Source organism: Anopheles arabiensis, chromosome 2, assembly GCF_016920715.1.
Source record: "Anopheles arabiensis isolate DONGOLA chromosome 2, AaraD3, whole genome shotgun sequence".
In the NCBI taxonomy this organism is placed as follows: Eukaryota; Metazoa; Arthropoda; class Insecta; order Diptera; family Culicidae; genus Anopheles; species Anopheles arabiensis.
The window spans coordinates 14,036,564-14,059,492 of NC_053517.1; the positions used below are offsets into that span (position 1 = coordinate 14,036,564).

General features: G+C 49.9%; 1 protein-coding gene across 13 annotated transcripts in view; it reads left to right on the plus strand.

The window, feature by feature from the left end:
• The window catches only part of LOC120895890 (interference hedgehog-like), an 80,534-nt gene that overhangs the window by 53,144 nt on the left and 4,461 nt on the right, over positions 1-22,929 (plus strand). For 8 of the 13 annotated variants that reach the window (XM_040299610.1, XM_040299607.1, XM_040299606.1 and 5 more), the window contains 6 exons: positions 4,067-4,316; positions 18,907-19,528; positions 19,605-19,921; positions 19,986-20,839; positions 21,568-22,383; positions 22,469-22,641. In XM_040299610.1, the coding sequence (XP_040155544.1) occupies positions 18,944-19,528; positions 19,605-19,921; positions 19,986-20,839; positions 21,568-22,383; positions 22,469-22,641 (2,745 nt within the window). In that variant the 5' untranslated portion in view covers positions 4,067-4,316; positions 18,907-18,943. The remainder of the gene's footprint in view (positions 1-4,066; positions 4,317-18,906; positions 19,529-19,604; positions 19,922-19,985; positions 20,840-21,567; positions 22,384-22,468; positions 22,642-22,929) is intronic. The other 5 variants (XM_040299612.1, XM_040299614.1, XM_040299615.1 and 2 more) reach the window with 1 other exon arrangement.

The window sequence follows — 22,929 nt, forward strand, 5'->3', positions numbered from 1 at the left end:
TTATTAATACACAGCCATCCCCTTAGTGGCAGTGTGCAGCGCCAAAAAAGTGAATGGCCCTTTTCCCCCATTTTTCCGACTGCTCCGTCCGATGGTCCGAGCTGCTGCTGCCCCTGTTACTTACTTCCGACTGTCAAACACACGTTTTGGGGGACCGATGACTTTGGCCTCTACATTGGTACTGGTCTGGTGTGTTTGCACAGGGTGCTATTGGCTGCACTAGATTTCAGTTTTCCACGCGCGTACTTTCTTTCTAATGCTGCCGCCCGCAGACTGCTGATGCTTGTGTGCGTGTCTGTGTGTGAGGTGTTTAAAATTAAAAATAGTGCTCCCAATAGTGGTGTGGTGTCTGTGGTAAGTCGCCTAAAGACGCGTGCCAGTTGCAGTTTTCGTAATCGCATGGACCTTGAATGTTGCAGTGTCAGCAGCTCGCACGCAGCAAACAAACAAACAAATGGGATGAACCCTTCTGATTCTAGCACAGCGCTTCTCGCTCAGCATCGTGCAGCATAAAATTCACATCCCATCGCCAACACAACATGGTGCATATTATTCTCGCGCAAAGTAACGAATGTCGAGGTAGAAAACCTTGGCTGTGGTTTTATGTTTGGCTTGTCACCACCGGCAGAGTATGACTCATAAATAGTATTCGGCCCCTTTCTTGCCCGGCGCGCACTTCCAGCATGATACATTCGTTTGCGAGGGGGAGGCAGTGCATTTGCACACCAAATTAATGAGACAATAATTTGGCAACAAAACGATACTGCTGGCGTCCGGTTATGAGTGGGCTATCACATTTCTTTTTTGATGTCGTAAAAATTTCATTCAGGACCTTTTCCCATGTCCCCTGTTTTTTTTTTGCTTCTTCTGCTCGGTATATAAAGCTCAACTGGGAAGTGCAGTTTTTTTTGAAGAATGAGTTGATAATTCGCCACCCTTTTGGCATTCATTTTCTCAAAATAAATAAAGCAAAGGAAATAAACAAATTGCATCCTCATCTAGCCACTGCAAGTGGCGGAAATGCACAGAGTGAAAGAGAAAGAGAGGTATGAAATGGGTAGTATAAATTGAGAAGAGGGAGAGAGGAAAAAAAATCGTAAACAGTCCGTTCAGCAGTTGTCAGGCCCAAAAGTGTATGTGAGGCCCGCTCACAGACCGTTCGCAGACGAAAGACGATAAAAATAAATATTTTGCACAACACACACACCCCAAATTTTGCGCCCGACGTCGCCGCTAGAGGTATTGCGCTAGAGAGGGAGGAGGACAAGGGTTGACTTGCCCTGTGTGGTTGGGTTGGGGTGCGCGCGCCAGCTAAGTGTTTGCTTGTTGTTTTGGGCAAGTCGGGTTGAATAAGTGATTTCCCCAATTTTTGAGCGGGAAAGGGACACCAATTTCCGCCGTTCGAGGGGCAGGGAGGGGGGAGGTTTGTTGTGTGGCTTTTCGGTGGTATGGTTTTGGTTTTTTGCTTCTTCTTCTTTAACCGTCTGACCGGACCCGAACCGGACACAGGGGGTTGGCAGGGTTGGCACGATTGCATCAGTGCATTGCATTTCGTGGAAAGTGCAACGGAACGAATCGTGCTGATCGAAGGGGAAATCGCGTGCCTGGGTGGGTTTCGATGAGTTTTCGATTAAAAAATGGGGGCTGGGGGATTTTGTTATATTTTTTATTAATGAGCAAAAACAAAAATGAAGGTAGAATCGGTTATATTTGAGGGTCTTCTTTCACATTGGTGCGGTGATGTGTGGCAATCGATACTGGACGGTTGCGTCTCGTTTACACCGGAAGTCGCCGGAGCAAAATGTGGTGCCGGTGGTTGTCGTTGGGCAATCGGCGTTTGACGATCACTGCCTGCCTGCATCGACAACGGGTTGAAAGATGATATGCGCCCGATATGATAGGTGAAGACCTCAAAATTGCTCATTTTTTATGTCATGTTTTGTTGACTATTCGCAGCTAAAACAAGGGCCAAGCAGGCATATTGACATTACAAGTGAAACTATATATGTTTACGCTTTAAGCTTGCTCTCGATGCTTTAATTTATCTGTTTTAATATAAATACCTCAGCCTGTTCGTTGCGCGCACACAAGCGAACTGCAGCGCAATTGTATGCTTATTTTCACAACCACTCTGCTTCGCCCGATAAACGTGGGATGCTGGCCCCATCCTACACCCTACTACGGATACGGACCGACCCACTCAACGGTGCATTTCGCTTCCCAAGCCCCCGGTGGATTTATGAGCATCGCGTGGGGTTAATATGCGCTCAGGTTAAATTTTTTTGGAAAGCGCTGCATAAGAACGGCCCAAAGCGGCTGTCGTAATCGGTCGGTATCTTCGAGGCCACTCTCGATACTAGCTAGCTAGCTCGTGGAACCTACTCGCTTAGTGGAAAAAAGCCGTCCCACCGACAGACCGACCTGTCACATCTGTGTGTCAAACCCGTTCCGGGATCGAAGGCTAGGTTTGTTGGAAGCATCTTATCCGAACTTTCGCGAATATGCAATAAATGCGTCAACACAATCCCTTGCAAGCCCTCGCTTCAATCACACACATAAATCTCCCGCAGGTGCTGTGTGCCGGTGATATGATTTTGTGTGTTTTATTTTTGAACACACACACACAGAGTCATCGCACAACTTGTCGTTTTTGTGAAGCGTGTGTGGCAGGCATGGTCATGACAAGTTCACAAGTGCGGGTAGACTAGCCATTTCGCCAGGCCATTTGTGCACTCCATCAGCCGGCCATCAACCCGGCACCCGGCTGGAAGGGGGAAAAGGGCAAAAAGGGGCCAGCTTGTTGGTGGTGGTGGTGGTGGTGGAACGATGCATAAATGCATCGTTTGCAGGAAATTAATCCGTCTGCCGGAAAGTGTCCGAAAAGATTTGATTCCCGGAATGTTGATGGCGGCTACACGGAGGCTGGAGCAACAGGAAGGCAGAAACAGATGGAATTTTAATCGATTCTCGGCCGTCGACTTAAGGAATGGCACAAATTAAATGCATTGCAATCGGGGGGGAAGGGATAAAAGAGAGTATAGTGGGAAAAAGAGGCGACACCTGGGCGGATGGACGTACGCAGGGATCCAACAGCCAGCAGACAGCAGGTGAGGGAGAGAGAAAATCACCTTTCCGTCGCAATTCGTCGGTGCATATGGTCATGGGGGCAGATTTAGATTGCTGAAAGTGTTTTACCTTTCAGCGCTCGATTCACAATTAACCATACATCCGAAATGATATGGGAATCCATTGGGTTTTGAGTCCTTAGCTTCTTCAGCTCTTCCCGCTCAGATCTCGTGGACGTGTGTGTGTTTTTGCAGTGTCGCTCCTTCCGGGCATGTCTTACGCCTTGCGCCCTTGTCACTTGCCCGAACGAAACGAAACGTGGCCATTACGTATGATATTTCCATTTCGTACGAATTCTGTATTTGCATTTGCAGTATGCCGTGCGCTGCTCGCATCGTATCGCTTGGGCCGGATCGGGAAGAATTCCCGTGGTTTGACTTTTTCTTTTCCCTCCTTTGTGTTTGTTTGTTCACGGTGTACAAATCCACTGGTGCTGCTCTGCTCTCTGTGTCTTAATTGCTTTCGAAAGGTGCATTTTGGACTGGTGGAATGAGCTCTCTTATGCATTTTTAATCGCCATTCTCTGCCTTCTCGATCCGTTTGGGGCGGGCTCGATGTGTCTGAGTGTGTGTGCTTTAGCGTTTGCATAAAAGACTTTATTGCAACATCAAGGGTGCATGCTGCATCCACGCCTACTATCAGTGTGATTGGTTTTCTTTTTCAGTATGATTTTTTGAAATTAAAGCTTGAAGTAAGGCAACAGTTTGTTGGCAGCGTTATGCGGAATGCTTTATACATTTATTAAAGTTTTTTTGTTTAATTATAGCACATTGAATAGATTCTGGTGACGGATTATCTTACCCTAAATGCCAGCATAAAATGACCCGAAGCGAATTACCTGATTTATGTAGGACATTCAACATGACATAAACATATAGATTCCGTACATACTAAACAGCTACTAATGGGCATCTATTTTATGGGTTGTTTTTCTTTCCAGATGATTGGCTGCTAATGAACTAAACAGGGAAAGGACGCGGCGAACGTTAGCAGCCCTCACAGCCATCGATAACTGTTTAGCTCCCGGGGCTGTTCGCACTGGACGCACACTGCCCCAAAGCGTTGCGCCTTTTTTTTGTTATTTTAGCGAACTTAAAAGACTACACACTCTGCTGTTTGGCTCAGAGTGTGGCCCTCCAGGAGCAAAAAGTCGAGCGAGCGAGCGAGCGAGACGGAACACCAAACTGAAGGTAAGTAAGTGCGGGATAATATTTATTACCAAATGGCAATGCCATCCCCACACAGTGGAAGCAAATCCATCGTACAAGATAATCCCATAAAACAAACCCCCTCTCTCCGTGCGATCAGCAACACACACACATCCGCGGCTCGCAAGGGTGGGAATGTTGGGTGGCAAGAATGTGAACACACACACACACAGATCCTTTCTCCTTTCTTGCACATATCTCTCGATTCAGTTTGATGGGGTTGTTTTTTATTTCTTTGCCCGTTCGAAATCGCAAGATTTGTTTCTTCCTATCGATGAGAAAATGATCGCAGAAACAGAGCGATGGAGACGGTGGACGCTCGACACACGCGCTTGAAACCCACCTGAAGGAAGGGATCAACAGGAAGGCAGGTGGGAAAGAGAGAAATGCATCCTGTGCGGTGGCGGATGGTTGGGTGGTGTGGCAAAGGGACGAAGGCAGCAGCAGCAAACAAGAGTAAGAGAGTGTGTGTGAGAGAGCGAGAGTATAATAAAATCAGCAAAAACCCTCCCAAGATCGGACCCGAGCATGGGGAGGGCGCTTGCGAAACGACCGAGCGAAGAAAAGTAAACATAAAATAATAATAAAAAATTATCCTCATTTTGCGTGGAATGCATGTTTCGCGCGACCACCGCGAATCGGCCGGGGAGGAGATCGTTCGCTTGTTGTGGCAGGATGAAGGGTGGCCTACAGAAGGGAGGGGGGGGGGAGGACGGTTGGCCACACTGTGGCTTGCACACTCCACTCCATTTTAATGGTGTTTTTTAGTACGCGCCCGGTGAACGAATTCACGATCGCGCATCGATCGCCCGATTTTTTCCCCCTCCCGCGATCGCTGCTTTTGCTTCTTGTGGTCTGTGCGACCCCGCGTACGGTTTGCAGGGGATGCAATGCGAGGGGAGTGGCGGGATGCCTCCGGTTTGTCGTTTGGCAAAGGGTGAGGATGTTGTACACCATCGGTGACCTCTCTCTCTCTCCCAGCAACCGCACCGGCACTAAAGGACACGTTTAGTGGTGGCCCGCGCTTGCTCTGCATTGTTTGGGAGTGAACCTCGTGTGCAGCAGGAGCATTTCGCTGCAGCCAATGTATGCAGCCACGTGTGTGTAAGTGTATGTATTGAGCGTCCTTGTGCGGTTGTTTCTAGTGCAACGATCGATCAGCTTGCCAGATCCGCAAAGTGCGATAAGCAGGCGGCAAAAGGGAGAGGGAGCAAGGCGCCGGCTTTCGGCTGAACATCTCGAGGTGAACGCAAGATCATGGCCACTGCTCCGCACTCATCGTTGTCGGCCCGATCGCATCGCCGATCTGCACTCCGAGCGTGCATGCGTAAATTGATTACGGTGTATTATTTATTTAGTGGTACGGTTAAAGGGCGCCCACTGGTTATTTGTGGATGGGGAGTAGTAGTAATCGGGCGCAGATCGGATGATGACGGGGGGAAATGTAATCTTTCCTGGAAGTGAAACAACAAACTGCAACAATTAGCATCGCAAGCAAACAGACGAGTTATGATTTGCAACTACCAACTACCATTTAGTATGGGCCTTTGTTTGTATTTACTTCGGTGGAGGGTTACTAGAATCAAACATCCCGAGATTTATGAAGAAGATACTCTGTTTATTGTTTTATCAACACAAACAAGCTAATAAACATAATAATATAGGTAAGAACTACACTGTTACAATACATTTGCTGTTAAAAGAGTAACTTTGTACTGCCTGTAGTATAACTTTAGGCGCATTTTGGTCCTTATTTGCACTTCAAAACGCCTAAAGTAATGCAATCTGCGTGACAATCAATCAATTAATCAACCACATGACACTTGTCTCCCAAATCAACAATCATGCACCAACGGTTGCTCGCGTTGCTATTTATTACGCTTCAACATTCAATCAAAGTCCTCACACAAACAGACTGTCGATAACGCAGCGATTGTATAATAACCCCTGCCTGTCCCGCCATCCACTCCGGCGCAACATCCGGTTAGTGGCAGATAGTTTTTCGCTGTCACCCCCGTGTGGCACCCCATTCCAGGCGAGTGCCATAAGCACACTCCTGCCAAAGTGTGAAGTGTGGTGGCGGTGTGAAGTGTTCCCCCAAAGCTCGTCGCCTCGCCGTTCAATTGCGGCCCGTTTAAGGCGCGGCGAGTCGGATGCAACTCCATCCCGAAAAGTGTCAAGTCCCTTAATAGACCGGCTTAATGCCGGGTACGGTTTGCAAAAATTTGCACATTTCGCACATGCCGCCGAGTGTGTGCTTCAGGGCGCGCGAGCTGTCAATCAGCTGGCCCGATGCGACAAAGTGTGCGCTCATCGTCACGTTCGGCAAGCCGCGTTGATGCACGAGTTGTGATGCAACGTCAATATGATATGCTCTTTATTGGTTAGTGTAGAAATGTCCGGAGGTTTCTAAGGTTTGAGGTTGAGTAGTGTTTCAAAAACTTCTTGGTCTTTTTTATGAATATTGTACAAGAAACTTTGTGACAAAATGCTGCAAAAACAGATCGGCAGTGGTGGACGATTTCGTATCAATTTGCCTCCAATGGTAAGGAGAAGGAAAAAAGACAAAATCACCGTTTTTTTTTCTTGTTTCTTCTTCGCTTTTGGGGCCGAAACTGTCACGACTGGTGCGCACTGGTACCACCACCGACGGTTCGACATTATCATCCCACCAAGATCTGAAAGCCATTCATCTTACAGGGTGACCAGCGGGAGGGAAGAGTGGACTCGGAAAGGGGCCGAATCCCAAGGCCTGTGTCGCGAACGGATAAATCACGCCCGCAGAGACGAAAAGGACGACGATGACGACGACGACGACGGTGTGTTCCTGCCACGTTTATGCAGGTTGCAACCGGGCCCCCGTGGGATGCCGGGGATGATTAAAACATTTTTGCATTGGTGGGAGTCGTTGTCAAGATTTTGTGCGAACATTGTGTTCCCGCAAGCCGGCAAGAGCTTAGTCGTTGCGCACAAAAAAGCAGCATCAGCTAAGACGATGGTTAAGATTTCGGACGCGCAAGATATTTCGTTGGACGCAAGCTAAAGGCGGAACTTTTCGCGGCCGTGGGTTGTGAGCCGTGCGCGTCTGGAATGTGCACCGCTGGCTTTCACAGTTCGCGAGCGGGCGAAGGAGTTTGGTATTTTTATTCACCCCGTTGCGCCTATCATCATGCCCGTTGTCCCAAACCGGTTGCGAGCGAGATCAGCGCACGGTAATCACCACAACGACCACGACTTTCGAACGCGATCCAGCGATCGATTCGGGCTCCCTTCTGGTTGGATTGATCTGACCGCGGGTGTCTGCTTGCTGCTCCCTGATCTGCATTCTGCGGCTCAGTTCGGGTCTGTTAATCTCGCAACTCTGTCTCTCTGTCTCTCTCTTTTTCTACGGGGACACTTTACCGGGTGACATTCCTTGGATGGAGGTGATGGTGGTGCTGGTGGTGTGTTCTGCGAATAAGTCCACCGTCCAGTACCTCTGGAGAAGAAGTTCACCGGCAGCAGAACCGAACAGCTTGTCGTCCCATTTATATTGAGCTCGTTTTTTTGTTGTTTTGCTTCGAAACCAAATTCGCAACTCTCGAAAGATTGATTTGGATATCTGCTGCAGCAAGGAAAGATACTTCAAGCCGAGCGAGATAGCAGCCAACTCCAATAAGAACAAGTGTTTGTGGCACCCAAAACTATAAAGCAAAGGACAGCACAGAAAGATATGGAAGCTGTTGTTGTGGAAATCGGATCTTGTCTTAGAGATTACGAGGAACACCGAAAAACGGCCAGCAATATCTCCTGCTGGAAGGGAAAGTACAGCCGGCGGCATACGGCATTCGCCGATTGGGCGCGTAGGTTCGGAAGGCTTCTGATGCCTGCAATGGGATATTAATCGCTGTGGAAGCGATTAAGTGCAGAGGGTGTGCACGCTTACAGGGCAAATTTGGATTTAATTTCGCCAATAATTCTTCGTTTCGTTTAAGGTTGTTGTTGTTGTTCTTGGTGTGCGTGTACCGATCGAGTGTCCGGATAGGAGTTGCTGCAGTTGCTACGTGCAAAGGTGGGCACGGGAGAGGCGCTGCGGCAAAGTTGGAGACTGTCAATTTATTTTGATTTATCATGAAATTAAGAACAAGCTCCTTTCGGTCGGCGGGAGCCTTTGGGTGATGGAGTGGTCGTCCTGTTGCTCGGAGAACTCAACCATGGAGACCACCTTCTTGGATGGTTCTTCGTCTCTCGCGCTCCTCTCTCCTTTCGGTGCAGATGCCTTTCAAGGACCCAACCCAAGTCGGATAAATCCTGCTCGTTAACTTTCCCCATTGAAGACTTACGGCGGTATGGCTCCCACGGGGGTGGAAGGTTTGGGGAGCTATCAAAATGAAATATATCTTGGAAAGAAAATTAACAAAAAAAAAAAAAACAAGCGCCCTTTGCAAAGAATGTGACATGCACGACCGTGGGAATTTGTCATCGGAGAAGTTTACTGGCAACACCCGATGGGGAGGGGGAGATTCACATTCATCAGCGTGTTCTCGGCCTGGGAATGAAGGGGCCCGGTAGAGGAATGGTCGTCGGGCAAAAATTGTGGCCCGCCACTAAACGATAATTCATTTCCGCGGCTCGGACTCGGGAATGTTAATTTGCACGCGCGATTTGTGCAAACTTTGAGGAGAGAAAAAAGAAAAGAAAGTCCAGTTTCCGGGGGCGCTCTTGGCATTCCCCGCCACGCGACAAGTAAATTGGGTACGGAAAAGTTTTCCTTCGCGAATGCCCGATGGGTAAGTGGTTGAATTGGTGACATACACCGAGGGCAAACACTTGAGCCAAGGAAATTGGATAAGCTGTCGCCCTTGAGGAAGGCCGAGAGTGGCTGTGTCAGTGTCTTCCGCCCCAGTTCGCTCTTTTGTAATGGAGATGGATGGGAAAATTGGTGCATTATATACAGAAGAGGCAGAAACACATCCTTCCTTGTTCGGGAGGGTTTAAAGCTGGCTTAACTTCTAGGTTAAAAATGTAGGCCTTTTAGCTGCTTTGCACCTTGCCGCTGTACGCTTGGGATTTTCCAAACGAATTCCGCAACCAAACAGGCATTACATGCATGGATGGATGAAGTGTGTGGAAATTCAATCCGTGTACCTGTGGAGGGAGGTGGATAAGGAAGGTTTCAGTGTCACCGCTCTCCCTGTAGAGCATCCTGCTCTGTGCCCATCACCAAAGCCCTTCACCTCGTTTAGACACAAGTGTTTTTTGGAGCATGCCATGGATGAAGAAGTATTCAAAAGAGAGAGAGAGAGAGATAAAGGGAAAAAGAGAGCGACCTAAACCGGAACGCAAAACAACACCCTTCCTGGTGAGCGTCGTCGCTTTTCAGAAGGGCAGAAGACGGCAGATGCAGCTGGCGGAAACTGTAACTGACCCCGATTGCCCGGTGCAAGGGAAGCATGAGAAGGCATAAATCTGGTGCAGACAAGCTTCGCACGTAATCGGCCAGGTAGCACGGAATGTTTGGTGCCGGCCACTGACTGGCTGTGTGTCTGTGTGTGTGTGTTTGTGTGCGCGTCTATCTGCGCGCTCTCGTTTCCACATTTCGACGCCATGAATCAGCGCGAACTTTTCCGCGGCACAGATTAGGCTCCAGGGCTTGTAGATGGAGGCTTTGGCAGTGCGTGAACCGATCGGATCGGTTTCGGTGCAGCTAGCCAGTTGCATCGAGCGCGTATTGCATTATCGTTTGTGCAGCATTTTTTGTCGGGGATTTTGCTGAACCAGAACGAATCTAGCGGTTGTGTGGTGGGTGGTGATGGGTGAATCGCCAGCGAAACAAAACCACCATCACCACCCGGTTCGCGCTGGTCGAAGGAATGTGCTTTACGACCTGAACTGAAATGCTGTTTTTACGGGGGGCACGAGAGATCGAGCTTTTGCACCAGAGCACGGCCGTTGAATCATGCACGGTTTTGCTGCAGAAGGAGGCAAATAAAAAGGGCTGCAGTGGGGATTTAAAAAAAAACACCAACCAAATCGGTAGAAACCGCCTGACAAAAGCTGGATACAGGAGGAGGTATGCTGATTGGTGAGGGAGGTTGTGGGTGGTAAAATGAAAAATTGTCAGTACAGAAGGCTTGATGCCTGGGCCTGAGCTCTAACCAGTGCTAGGGTGGGAAGGTAGAAGCAAATAAAAATTAAAAAGTCTCCTAGTAAGTGGTCCTCCCCTGAACGGCGGGAGGCCGTTGTCGCATTGCGATGAACGTGTTAGTGTGGTTTTCAGTCCCTTCCGACAATGCTGGAGAGAGTTTCGGCAGAGCTTTGGGTATGTTTATTTTCCTACTTTTGATCGCTAGCTAGAGAAGCTGCTGACTTGACTTTACGATGCATTGAAAGCATCGAGTAAAGGTAATTAATTTGAACTGTTAAAGTGAAGGCTTTTTAGCGCCAAAAGGTATGCAAACTGCACAACAAAAACAAGCGTTTAACAGTTGTTTACTCGCAATCGGTGTGTAATGCGTAAGAGTAAGCTATGAGCTTGATATTTTAATTAGGCACTGCTTTATCGATCTGCAATGCTTCCTTTTCACGCCTAAAAACTCCCAACATTAAATGCCATCATTCACCTTCAAACCCTTTTAAGAATTCTAATTAATTTGTGTTTCTTTATCAGCCTTTTCCCACCTGATATCTTATCTTAGCAGTGAAGTTGTATCATTTGTATCTAGTAGAGCAGGTGGAGGGAGTGTATTTCCGTCGGTTGGCATCTATCGCGTCTTGAAAGTTTTCCTTGAATTCATTACAAGGAATGTCCCGCGCCTCAATGGCGCTGACGGAAGCTGGGGCTCCTCAAAAACTCCTCAATAAATTATTCACCTAGTGGCCGTCGTTTGAAACCACTCGCACAATCGATCGATTGTGGGAGCAACTTTATTAATTTGATTTTCTTCTTTGCTGCTTTTGCTGTCATTTATTGCACCACACTCAAACACACACACACAGGCAGGCAGGCTCACCACAGGAAGCCTCTCTTTTTTTGCGCGCTGCGATACACAAACCACGCGCTGCGACAAGTGGTTCCGTTCGTAGCATCGTGCATTGAAGAAGATCTGAATGTTGACGCCGGGTTGGGTTGACACCCGAATGTGGCCATAAAACATTTGTCCGACCTTTCCGGCCGTTCGCTCACGCGTTTTGGGGGAGGGGGAGGGAAATGGCTAAAATTTGACTCTCTTGCGGTCGTGAAGAACAAAAAAAGGCCGTAAACCGCGTTCTCAGTCTGCTCTCTGAGCAACAGAGCAAAACAACGAAAAGCAGCGCCCGTCTTCCCACCAGTGTGTTCGGATCATTCTCGGGCTCGAGACCGAAGCACACATTCCAACGCAGCAACAGGTTGTTGCGCTGTTGTGTCACGGTGCTGCGTTCGCGCCGTGCCAATGGCGTACCGCGGAGACGATGATGAGGCGCATATTCAAAAAAATGAGGAAAGAGGAATAGAACCCCAAACCACCTTTAACCAAAAAAAGGAGAGAAGAAACGTTCGCCCAAAAGTTGTGTCCAATCGATTTGCATAAATAAATATTGTAATTTAAATTTTATCAATTTATTATACCCTGCCGCCTGCGCCCGTCCTCTCCCTCTCGCCCCTGGTGGGACGATCGTCTCTTGAAACTACCCCCCCTTTTTTTGTGAGCGTAATTTTCGACTCTTTTCACCCTTTGTTCACCCCGCGCAGACTAACATCTAATGTGGCACTGTTTTTTTTTTTGCTGTCGCTCTCTGTTCTCTTCCTCGCCAGCATATATCCGCCTTCCTGTCCTGTGATGATGGTTGTCATTGGAGGTTTGTTGTTTTTTGAATGTGTTGCTCGATTCCACGATCATCTTAAACTGTTTTCGCGGGAGACTAATGTGTGCTGTTAGTGGTTCCCCACCGACCGCCGTGCGCCGTTCGGGCGAGATTCCAATCATTCCGAATCATTGCCTTGGGATCCAGTGAGAAGGAAAGCAGGTGAGCCAAGGGGGGGCATTATCGATTCTGTGGGGTGGAAAAAAGGCCACCTGAAACCCGATTAGTCACACAGAACCGTGCCGAGAGAGTGCCTCTTCTCACGGCATGCCGTGGTCGCGGGCTGAGTCACTGCGCCAGTGCGACACGATCCCTCCTATGATCCTTGGAGATTTTGTTGTTGTGGTCGTTGTTGTTGTGCAGATCGTGTGCGCTGATCGTTGCAACCTAAATTAGGATCCCTCTCCTCTCTCCCCCTTTATTTTCGCTAGAAGTGAGGTTGGGATGCTTTTTTTTTACTAATGGTTTCGTACGTTCGCTTCTTCTGGGCGGTTTTGGTGGTTTGAAAGTTGAATTGAAGTATGTGTTTTTGCTGCTGTTGTTGTTGCGTCCCATCCATCGCTTCATCATGTTTCATTTTCGGGGGGAGGAGAGAGCGTTCATGTTTTCTCTCTCTCATCCTTAGCTGGTTTTAAGTTTGGTTACACTTGACGGATTCCAACCAGCCCGGCTCATGGGTCGCTCGTTTAGCGATCGCGACACGATGATTCTTCTCATTTATTATCATGTTGTGCCAATCGCCATGACCAGTTTGTTTTTTTGTTGTTGTTGGTTAACCGCCTTTTTGCTGCGTTCTGTGCGCCTCAATCGTTTGACGGGCGATCGTTTAGTTTAGTGTTGTGGAGGATAATAGTTAAGGAAAAAAAAGGGAGAGCGAAGAAAATAAAACTATAATCATTTGCCCCCTTTTGCCTGATTCCCGGCTTGATCAGCATACACGCATCGTTTGTTTGACGTATGTGTGTGTGTGTACCTCACTTCCGAATAACTCGTTATAAGTGTTGAGGTATTGTTACCGCTTGTTTTATGCTGCTTCCTTAACGCTCTCCCCTCTAACGTAATCGAGCGGTGTTTATTTTTTGCTTGATGTTGTTATTCATTATTTGAGATGGAAAAGAACCTTGCCAACCACCCGCTGCTGATCAGGCGGGCAGGCTACCAGAACCAGGAGTCTCTACGTCCCCTTTCGACTTCCCTCGAAACCGCACGGCGCAGGTGGTTCATGAGCTCTCTCGCCCGCCTCAAATAACACAAGGCGCTCAAATAATAATCTGCCGTCCCGCGACTGCGGACTGTTTATTTCTTTGCAACCCCTCCAGCAGCAGCAGCAGACTAAAATCAATTAACATTCCGTGAGAATGCCAATGAATTGCTGCTAATGATGACCCTCCCGGTACGTTCGTGTCGGTGTCGCTGTGCGTCGAGATTACGGGCGGATGGAAGCGGACTCGGAGGAAGAATAGAAGGCAGGTTTATGTTTTTATGATTATTTCCACCCGCGGTGGCGGTTCCAGCTCCAGCGCTTATCCGCCGTCTTATCGACCAGTTCCCGATCGAACTTATAAGGATACGCAAATGATGAGGGTAATGGTGCAGGGGGGTACGGACGTAAGAAACAATACAAAAAAAGCTTCAGAATTCACATTGAGGTTTGTGGGGAACAACTTTTTGGCTAACAAATTGTGTGGTGGTCGGTTTGTTCGGAGACCGCTGGAGAAGACGGTGTATGAGCAGTCAGTAAACGCGGCGGGTGAAATTGGTGAGGTCGGTGCTTTCCGAGCCCCCATTGCCGTGATTCCGAGCGGTCGATGAAATTTGTTGAACGAGTTCTCTTGAAATGAGACAGCCCAGGCAGCCGGCTGGAATTGCAGGGAGCGGCCCTACATCGCTTGTGTGTTTGGGCTGATCTGGAATCTCAGATTTCAGCTCGCGCGGTTTGATTAGATTGGTCGTTCTTGTGATTAATTCGCGATCCGAAAGGTTGCGATGATGGGAAGGAAACGTCAAAATTAGATTGTGAACAGTGTGGAGTGAGCGAAACCGGCGAGGTGGTGGTCGGTAAGAGTGACTGCTCGTTTGTCTGGGATGGCCGTCCGGCAATCATTAATTCGATTGGGCTAATTTTTACAACGTCAAATCATCCATCCACCAAGCGTAGGGTTGTGTTGTAGTTGTTTTGTTTTTTTTGCTGTGTAAAAGAAACGATAATTAATGCTGTATGGCTGTGCTGGGATGGTGAACAAATGTGTCCTGATCGAGGTGACTTCATGGGAGGAAAGACATATCACATCCTTGATCAGATACATTGTGGGCTTTAGTTTGGACAGTCTCCAACAGAAAGGTTACACACGAATAACCTTTATTGAAGTTCTTTTTCCCTTTTGTCCTTTTTTGCGTTACAGTAACAAACCAGTAAAGTTCCCAATTCCATCATTAAATACGCGTCACTACACAGTCCCAAAATCCGACCGTAACTTTCAGAATCATTAAGGCTCAGATTGTCTTCTCTGGGGCGTAAAATAAAGCGAGCCGCAAATTGTGTCAGATTTGTCATCATTTCCGCATGATTGCAAAGTCTCGGCGAAGAGAAAAACGGTCTCTATGAACACCGATTCACTACCAGCCACGGGCAAATAGGTAATGTAATCTCATTAACGCTAGTAAAGCAACGCTCTAGCATCATAATGCCTAGTGCGCTCGAAGAACGAATAAATGCCGAACACGGAACGCCGCTGCCGACCTTTAAAGGGGAAAATGGGGCGATTTTTCATAGAACCCCCCCGGCCCGTGGCGGCAACGGGACCGAGAACGAGTCTTAAAAGATGAACGCGTAGGGTCAAACCCGTACGGCCGGCCCCTGCGGTCGGCTTTTCGTCTAATGGTTCGTGTCTAATGTGATCTCTTTTACGATCAGCCAAAGGAAGCAGGCAGGGACCGACTGTACCATTCCTCAACAGCACCATTTACAGTGCAATTGTCGCAATTCGAGCTCCGTAGGGGTGGTTGTGTGTGGTTTAGGCTGTGATGCTTCTGCCGCCTGATCGATTCCGTCCGTCCCGAAATGGTTAAATTGAGGGCGCGACGGTGATCGCAGGCAAGATCGCACGCGCACCCACTGGATCGTGCCGCCCGGCAAAGCGCGCAAAGGGGATGATAAATTTAAAAAGGGGTTAAAATGTGCAGTAATTAAAGCGTTCGATACGGATTGGCCATCGTGCGCGGCACTACATCAGTAAGATTGATGAAACACGTTCGCGCGTTCGCACGCGCTCGGCCGGCCTACCCGTGTGTGTGGGATGGAGTTCAAGATCGGGGTGATCAATTTTTAGTGAAGAAGGAACCTCTTTTTTTTTTGGAAATTGGCAATCGCTCAACCGATGCGATGGCCGTCTAGGCGGCGAGTGTCCGAACATACTTTGGCGCGGGAATATGGTTGATTGATTTCTTCACCATTAAGCTCTGGGCAGCGTGTTGTGTAGCGGTCGGTATGTATCGAACATAATCCTTCTCGATCATCCTCGCAGTTCTGGATCACAAGGTTAAAATATATCAAATTGTGAACTATTTGGAGCAGCGTTGGTTTCATTCTTGTGCAGTAAGATCCTAAAATGTAGGATGCACCTGTCCGCGACTAATCATGCACTTTGGAATATTGGGTTGATAGAAAAATCAATCTCGCAGCATAATTTATGCACCATTTCGTGCGATTTGACACATGTTAGCTGTGTGTGTATAAGAGAGAGAGAGAGAGAGAGAGAGAGAGAGAGAGAGAGAGATCATTTCGGAAACACACATCTAACTGCACGATCGAATAACAGTTAAAGGAACTGGAACGTAAAATACGCCTAATTTATACACTACCTTCCATCGGTCGCCTGATGCACACGATAGCACCTGCATACCCTTTAACGCTTAAATCGCAACTCGCACGACAGATCGAGCACTAAACCCACTTCGCCACCAACTCAGAAAGGAGGGGTCGCCGGACGGTCGTTAATCTAAAATTAAAATAATTCGAAACCCCATTTTATAGGGCAGCTGCAGCGCACCGCAGAACAGGAAAGTCTTATAAAAAAAGAACACGATTATATTAAAGAACGGAGACACACACACACACACACGCCAAACCGGCACAAGGGGAACCCCATCCGCACCATCCGCATCCATTGACGAGATTGTGGTTTATGGTTTTCAAAACATTGTCGTAAAATTATGCTGCTGTCTGTCTTATTTTGCCGCCCCGTGGTCGGTTCGGTTGTGTAAGTGTGTGTTTGTTCTTGTTGTTCTGTTGGTTCGATTCTCCAAATCCTGTGCGTTTTTGGGCTGGAATATTGGAAACACGATGGAAGCCGAACGCATTTTCTGCGCTGGGCGTTGTAAATGTTGATGTTTTTTACTCATTTTTTGTTCATTTTTTCCTCCTTTTCGTATCAATTTGTAAAGCCCAAAGAATGACCACCGAACAAACGACGGCAAGGGACCGATTATGGCTTCATAACGAATAATAAACGCTTGTGCTCCATAAACTTTACTGCCCCGGGGTCCCCGGACGGTGCAATAAACTTTGCCTTGGAGATGGAGGGAAGGCATCTCCTGGCATGGCTTCCTTGGATCGAGTTCATTCCAAGGGAATGAATTTGTAGTTTTAATTAGAAGGTGGAGCGCAGCCACAGAGGGGTGGTGTTGCTGAGAATGTTGAACCGAACGATGATTGATGGAGCAGTTCAGCTTATCAGTTCGAAGTTCGGTGGCTGACAAATTCTTTCCCCTTTCTTGGTGTATTTGAATAGAATAAATCATTCTATTCTTGTTGAACAGTTTCGTCCCCCTAAAAGTGCTTTACTCATACACCTGTTCTTCGTTCGTTCCAAGATCCAAGATCGATCGTATCCACGCGAGGAACCCGAAAAAGCCATTCAATCAATCAAGAATTCTCCCCTTCGTCAAATCAATTCACGAAACCACCCCGTAAACCCGATCCGATACCGATCGTCATTGAGTGAGTTCCGCAATCTCGGGGCAGGCTAATTATCATTGCTTGTTGTAAGGTCCATCACTGTACACTACCACTCACTCACTGCGTCATTCATCGATCACAATCAATTAAGCATTGCGTGCCAGTTTATGTGTAATCAAACCATCATTCTTCCTACCCCGCCTGGAAAACAGTGCGATAAACATAAGCGCGACTGTAAGGCGAGTGTTTGTTTATCTAACGCAACGCAGCGAGCGGTTAAATATTGGTTCAAATAAACGCGCCCGGTCGCTGGAGGAGTTGGAAATGGACTTCCCGTTTTCCCACGGTGGTGCAGTGCGCATGGCGGTATTAGTTGGCAGTGTGTGTGTGTGTAAGAGTGAGAGAGTGAGAGGTTCGAGTTCGGAAGGAAGCAACCTGATCTAATGCCCAAATTTATGGTGATCGGTCAGTGTCGGGAGTTGGCAGCGGGAAACGAAACGGTATGATGTGTTTACGATAAATTATTCTATGTTTAAACAAACTACGATCGAGGAGTGTCCTTTTGGGAATGGAAAGATGTTTGAGTTATTGTGACCGTTTGGAATCAAACATATGACAGTCAGTCTGTCAGCCAACGGTGCGTTAGAGGGGCGTTTCTAAGAACTCTGCTGCCTGTAAGCAGACCTAACGATCGAAGAGGAAGTTTGGACAGGAATGAACGGGCTCTCCGTTCGTGGTACGTGTAGTTGATAAGTCAACGCCTTTCCCGTCCTGTCCATTCTGTCTGGGATCTCGCAGTTATCATGCAGAAGGAGGAGGAGGAGGAGGAGGATCGTTTACTCTATCGCTTTCGTCGTTTGCTTCAAAATGTCGATCGAAAACAAATAAAGCAGACTGGAACGTTTCGGGGGCAAGATTAATTGCTTTTTTCTCCCCTTCCTTTTCCTAATCACGCACAGACACACACTTGAGGCGCTTGAGAGTGATGGAACGCGCCTAGACACATGTCAGAGACACTACTGGGACTTCGGGCGAGGGTTTCGGGAATAATCTCTACCTAAACTGTTTGGAAATCTAACAGCTCATCAACGCTTACGGCACTGACATGAGTTTGGTCCCGTTCGAAGCTAGGAAAGAGCAGGGGGCATGGGTAAAGGGTCGGAATGGTCGTCTAGGCAGCGTCAAGGCACACACACACACACACAGAACGCGCATCGTGAGGGATCGCCGTGACGATGTGATTAATCTATCATCAATCACGTCCGGACCACGTCAAGACGCAACTCATCCGGGCCGAGATTTCGATCCACTTTCGGGCGAGCGTCCAATCTTTGGGGACCCCTATTGGATTTGGATTGGTTGTAGAGGCTCAGCTGTGAGCTGCGTTGTAAACTGCAACGTAATGCTTTCTGGTTGCTTGCTGCATTCCACCATCGGTTTGGGTTTGGTTCGGTTTTGTGTTCGGAACGGTATGGGATTTGGGGGAAAATTTGGGGAAAGGTTTGGGATAACTGGGGATAGGTTCTGTTGGGAAGGAGAACATTGCAAACCTTTGCAGATGCGTCACACATCTTTGTGAACTTCACCCCGTACCACCAACTCCATTCGATGTCATTCAATCCCTGATACATCCTGAATTTCCTTATCGCAATGAAACCCTTCCCAAAGTTAACTCTTTTAAAAGGTTTATTATGTCCCACAAAACCAAGGGATATTACATGAACAATCATTTCAACCTTTATGTCCCTAATGAAGCCCTATATCTGCTCTTTTTCCCCCGTTTCTTTGCAGTGGATATGCACTAGCCAGAACCTGGAAGCGTTTAACAATGTGTTCAGCAAACGATCGACTCAGCGACACCGCCACTCAACCGCCAGCAGCGCCACTCAGCTCCACAATGTACCCGCAAGCAAGCAAACGACCTCCAGCAGCACGGCGACCACTCGTGAGCAGTAGGAGGAGATCCTGCCGTACCCAGCAGCACCTGCCTCACTGCCATCGATGCAGTAGGTGGTCGGACCGGCGGATATCGCACAGTTTATTGGGACTCTGTCTACTGCTAACCGTATGCATCCTGCCCACGGTGTTCGGTTCCCCGCAGTCCTCACACTCGCATCATTCACATCACTCCCATGGGCATCACCATCAGACGGCACCGGCACACGGTGGTGGAACGAGTGGTAGTGTCGCGCCATCCTCCCAGCAGTACTCCGGTGGCTCCTCGGGCCGCTCGAGCGGTGGCAGCGGTCTCGGCCTGTACATCATACGTGCGCCGGAGTCGACGATCGCACCCGCCGACGATGAGGTGCTGTTTGAGTGCGAGCTGAACCTGATGCCGGAGCAGCTGGACTGGCGGTTTCGGGCGCAGGGCACGGCGGGACAGCGCAAAGACTACGTGCTAATCCAGAGCAATGTAAGTCGAAGGGAGGGAGACTAGGACACCGAGCGTCGAGCTTGTTTTTATTATTAACGTTCTTCACTCGTTGCAGCACCATGGGTACAATGCGACGGTCGTTGACGGACGGTACAAGCTGCGCGTGTCGGTAAGCGAATCCACGATCGGCGAGTACCAGTGTGTGGCGTGGTTCGGTGCGTCGGCGATTGCGTCCATCCCGGCCCGCCTGACGCTGGCAACGATCGGGCTGGAGGCGGAGGCGACCGGTGTGCCGGGCCGGCACGATCGGGTACCGACGACGATGCGCCGCATACAACCGCAGCAGCATTTTAAGGTATTCCCCGGCAACAGTATTATCATCGATTGCGGTGACATCGTCTCGAACCCGCCGCCCATCTGGAGCTACTACAAGTAAGTGTGCCGGCGTAAACGGAATTGATTGCAATAAATAATCTTCCGTTTTCCTTTCCCTCAGGGATGGCATGACGATCTATCCGAACGTGACGCAGCTCCAGACGGGCCGCCGGCTTATACTGGCCTCGCTGGCGCAGCGCGACACCGGCACGTACTGGTGCTCGGCCGTCAACTCCATCACCGGCAGCGAAGTCATACTGCCCCAGCGTACCACCGTCACGGTCGACTACGTACCGCGCTCGGCACCGCGCGCCTTCACCCAGCCCCAGAACGTGTCGGTGCTGCCGGGCGATACGGCCCTGCTCGAGTGCCCGGGCGTCGGCAACCCCGTCCCAATACCCGCCTGGACGAGAGCGAACGGCATCCCGCTGAATGTGCGCGCTCGCATCCAGGACTACGGGCTGCAGCTGTCCAACGTCCATCCGGAGGACGCGGGCCAGTACCTGTGCCGGCTGCAGAACGGCATCGATCCGCCGCTGCTACACTCCGTGTGGCTGACCGTGCTGGAGCCGCCGCGTATTGTCGCGCCACCCCGCTCGACGCTCACCAACGAAAGCGACAGCCTGGAGCTGGAGTGCATTGCGCGCGGTTCGCCCCATCCCGACATCTACTGGATGATCAACGGCGACTACACCGAGTGGGACGGTCTGATACGCACGAACGGCACGCGGCTCATCATACAGTCGGTGGAAAAGCGCCACGCCGGCATCGTGCAGTGCTTCGCCCGCAACGCGGTCGGGGAGGCGAGCGAGGGCAATCTGCTGCAGGTCATCCCGAAGCAGATACCGGGCGGCATCGGCACGACACCGCTCGGGTCCGTCCCGTCCAGCCCGAAGGCGGGTGGTGGTGGCGGCGGCGGCGGCGCCGGCGGGGACCATTCACCCAAGCGCAAGGGTGGAAAGAAGCACAAAAACCGTAAGTATGGCAGGCGCATCCCGAACAGGCCCGCTTGCTTCGTGGCCGTGGGTGGATTTATTACGCGTCCGATCTGCTCGATAAGCTGCTGCCAGGCCGGGTGATCGGCGTGTAGTGGGGGGAACTTTTCGCGCCTCGGCGGTCCCCGGTTGAGACCGGTCCAGAGCGGTTGGCCCGGTAGACGGCAGTTGCGGGCGATGGACAGCTCGAAGCTGCCTTCCGGCGGTTCCAGCCGGTCGAACTCGTTCACGATCAGCTTGAAGCGATTGTCCGGGAAGGTTTGAGCGATTTGGTCGAACGTCCGTTCGGCCATCGTGCGGTAGATGGGACACTTGAGGCAGTGCTCGATGCGGACGATGGCGAGCGCTTCGTCAAAGTGTTTGTCGTCGCAGTAGACGAGGTTGGGGTCGGCGGTTTTCTTTTTGCCCTTTGCTCCTTTGCCTTTCGATTTGGACATTTTCGGAGTTTAATCCCTATAAAAAATTCAATAAATTTTAAATCACTTAAACTTTAATGGGAAATTTGTAAACACACTCCTAATTTAGGGGAACCAAAACAGAGTGACATGAACGCTGTGGTTACTTAGATTTGGGTTTGACGTTTCATAGAACGTGTACGAAAGCATTGATCCGCATTGTCACTGAACCGTTGGTTGTCAACGCCTTTCCATTAATAAAAAAAAACCCTCCTTAACATCTTGTTCTCCCCCTGCTCCTCTCTCTTTCCAGTGGTAATGATACCTCCCTCACGGCCCAACATTACCCGGCTGTCGGACGAATCGGTGATGGTGCGCTGGTCCGTACCGTCCAGCGACGGGCTGCCGATCCAGTTCTTCAAGGTGCAGTACCGAATGCTCGGCGACCCGACGAAAAACATCGCCCGCACCCAGTGGATGACGGAGAACGAGGACATCCCACCGTACACGCGCTCCTACGAGGTGAACAACCTCAAATCGGACCACCTGTACCGGTTCCGCATCGTGGCGGTCTACTCGAACAACGACAACAAGGAGGGAGCCGCCTCGGGCAAATTCCACCTGCAGCGTGGCTCCCAGCTCGGTCTCACCAAGAACCATCTGCTGGCGCCGACGCTCACCCGCATCGAGCCCGTCTCGCAGCATGCCGTCGTGCTGCAGTGGCAGTTCCCCCAGCATCTGCCGCACCCGATCGATGGTTTCTACGCGTACTATCGGCCGGCCACGACGGCGGGCGAATACTCGAAGGCCACGGTGGACAGCAGCACGGCCCGCCACTTCAAGATCGACCATCTCGAGCCGGGCACGGCCTACGAGTTTAAGCTGCAATCGTTCACCGCGTCGGCCGCGTCGGACTTTAGCGCGATCCTGACCGGTCGGACGCTGAAGCCACCGACACCGCCACCGACCGTACCGACGGTGATAGCGGCAGCAGAAGGGCCGGACGGTAGCCAGGTCGTGCCGGTGAACTATCTGCTCGTGATCGGCTGCGTGCTGATCGTGAGCGTGCTGCTCGTGCTGTTTCTGTGCTGCTGCTTCAGCCGGCGCAAGAAGCGTGGCCACGGTGCAGGTAAGCAGAAGCTCCCTCTGTCAATCCACTTAAAACGTAGTGTGTAATGTTTCCCGCTCTTTAACTTGCTTTGTTTTTTTTTTAGATGAACCAGATGCGAAGGTACACATACCGGTCGATCAGAACGGGTTTGCCGGTGCGGTCAGCAATGGGGGACCAAGGGGCCCGCCGCCCCACCACAAGACGCGCACGAACGGCATGAACGGACGGATGAACATTACGCCCAACCCGCTGGCACAGGATGGCGACAAGGTAACGGTGAGCTTTCATGCCGCTTCGTACCGCTAGTGTTATGCGTTCGGTTGACACAACATTCCACCCCGCACGTTTCCTTCCCCCAATCCCCACACTGCATGTGCGTTTGCTACTTAATTACCCCCGGCGGGGCGGATGAATAGCTTCATATTACAAGTGCACCGGCGAAGATGGACTTACAAGCGATGCGCCTCAAAGTATGCAATCCGCAAATCAGGCAAAACGTTTTAAGTCACGTCGGTCGCCGTAGTTTATTCGCCCACCCGGTAATGATTCATTCACTAATGTCTT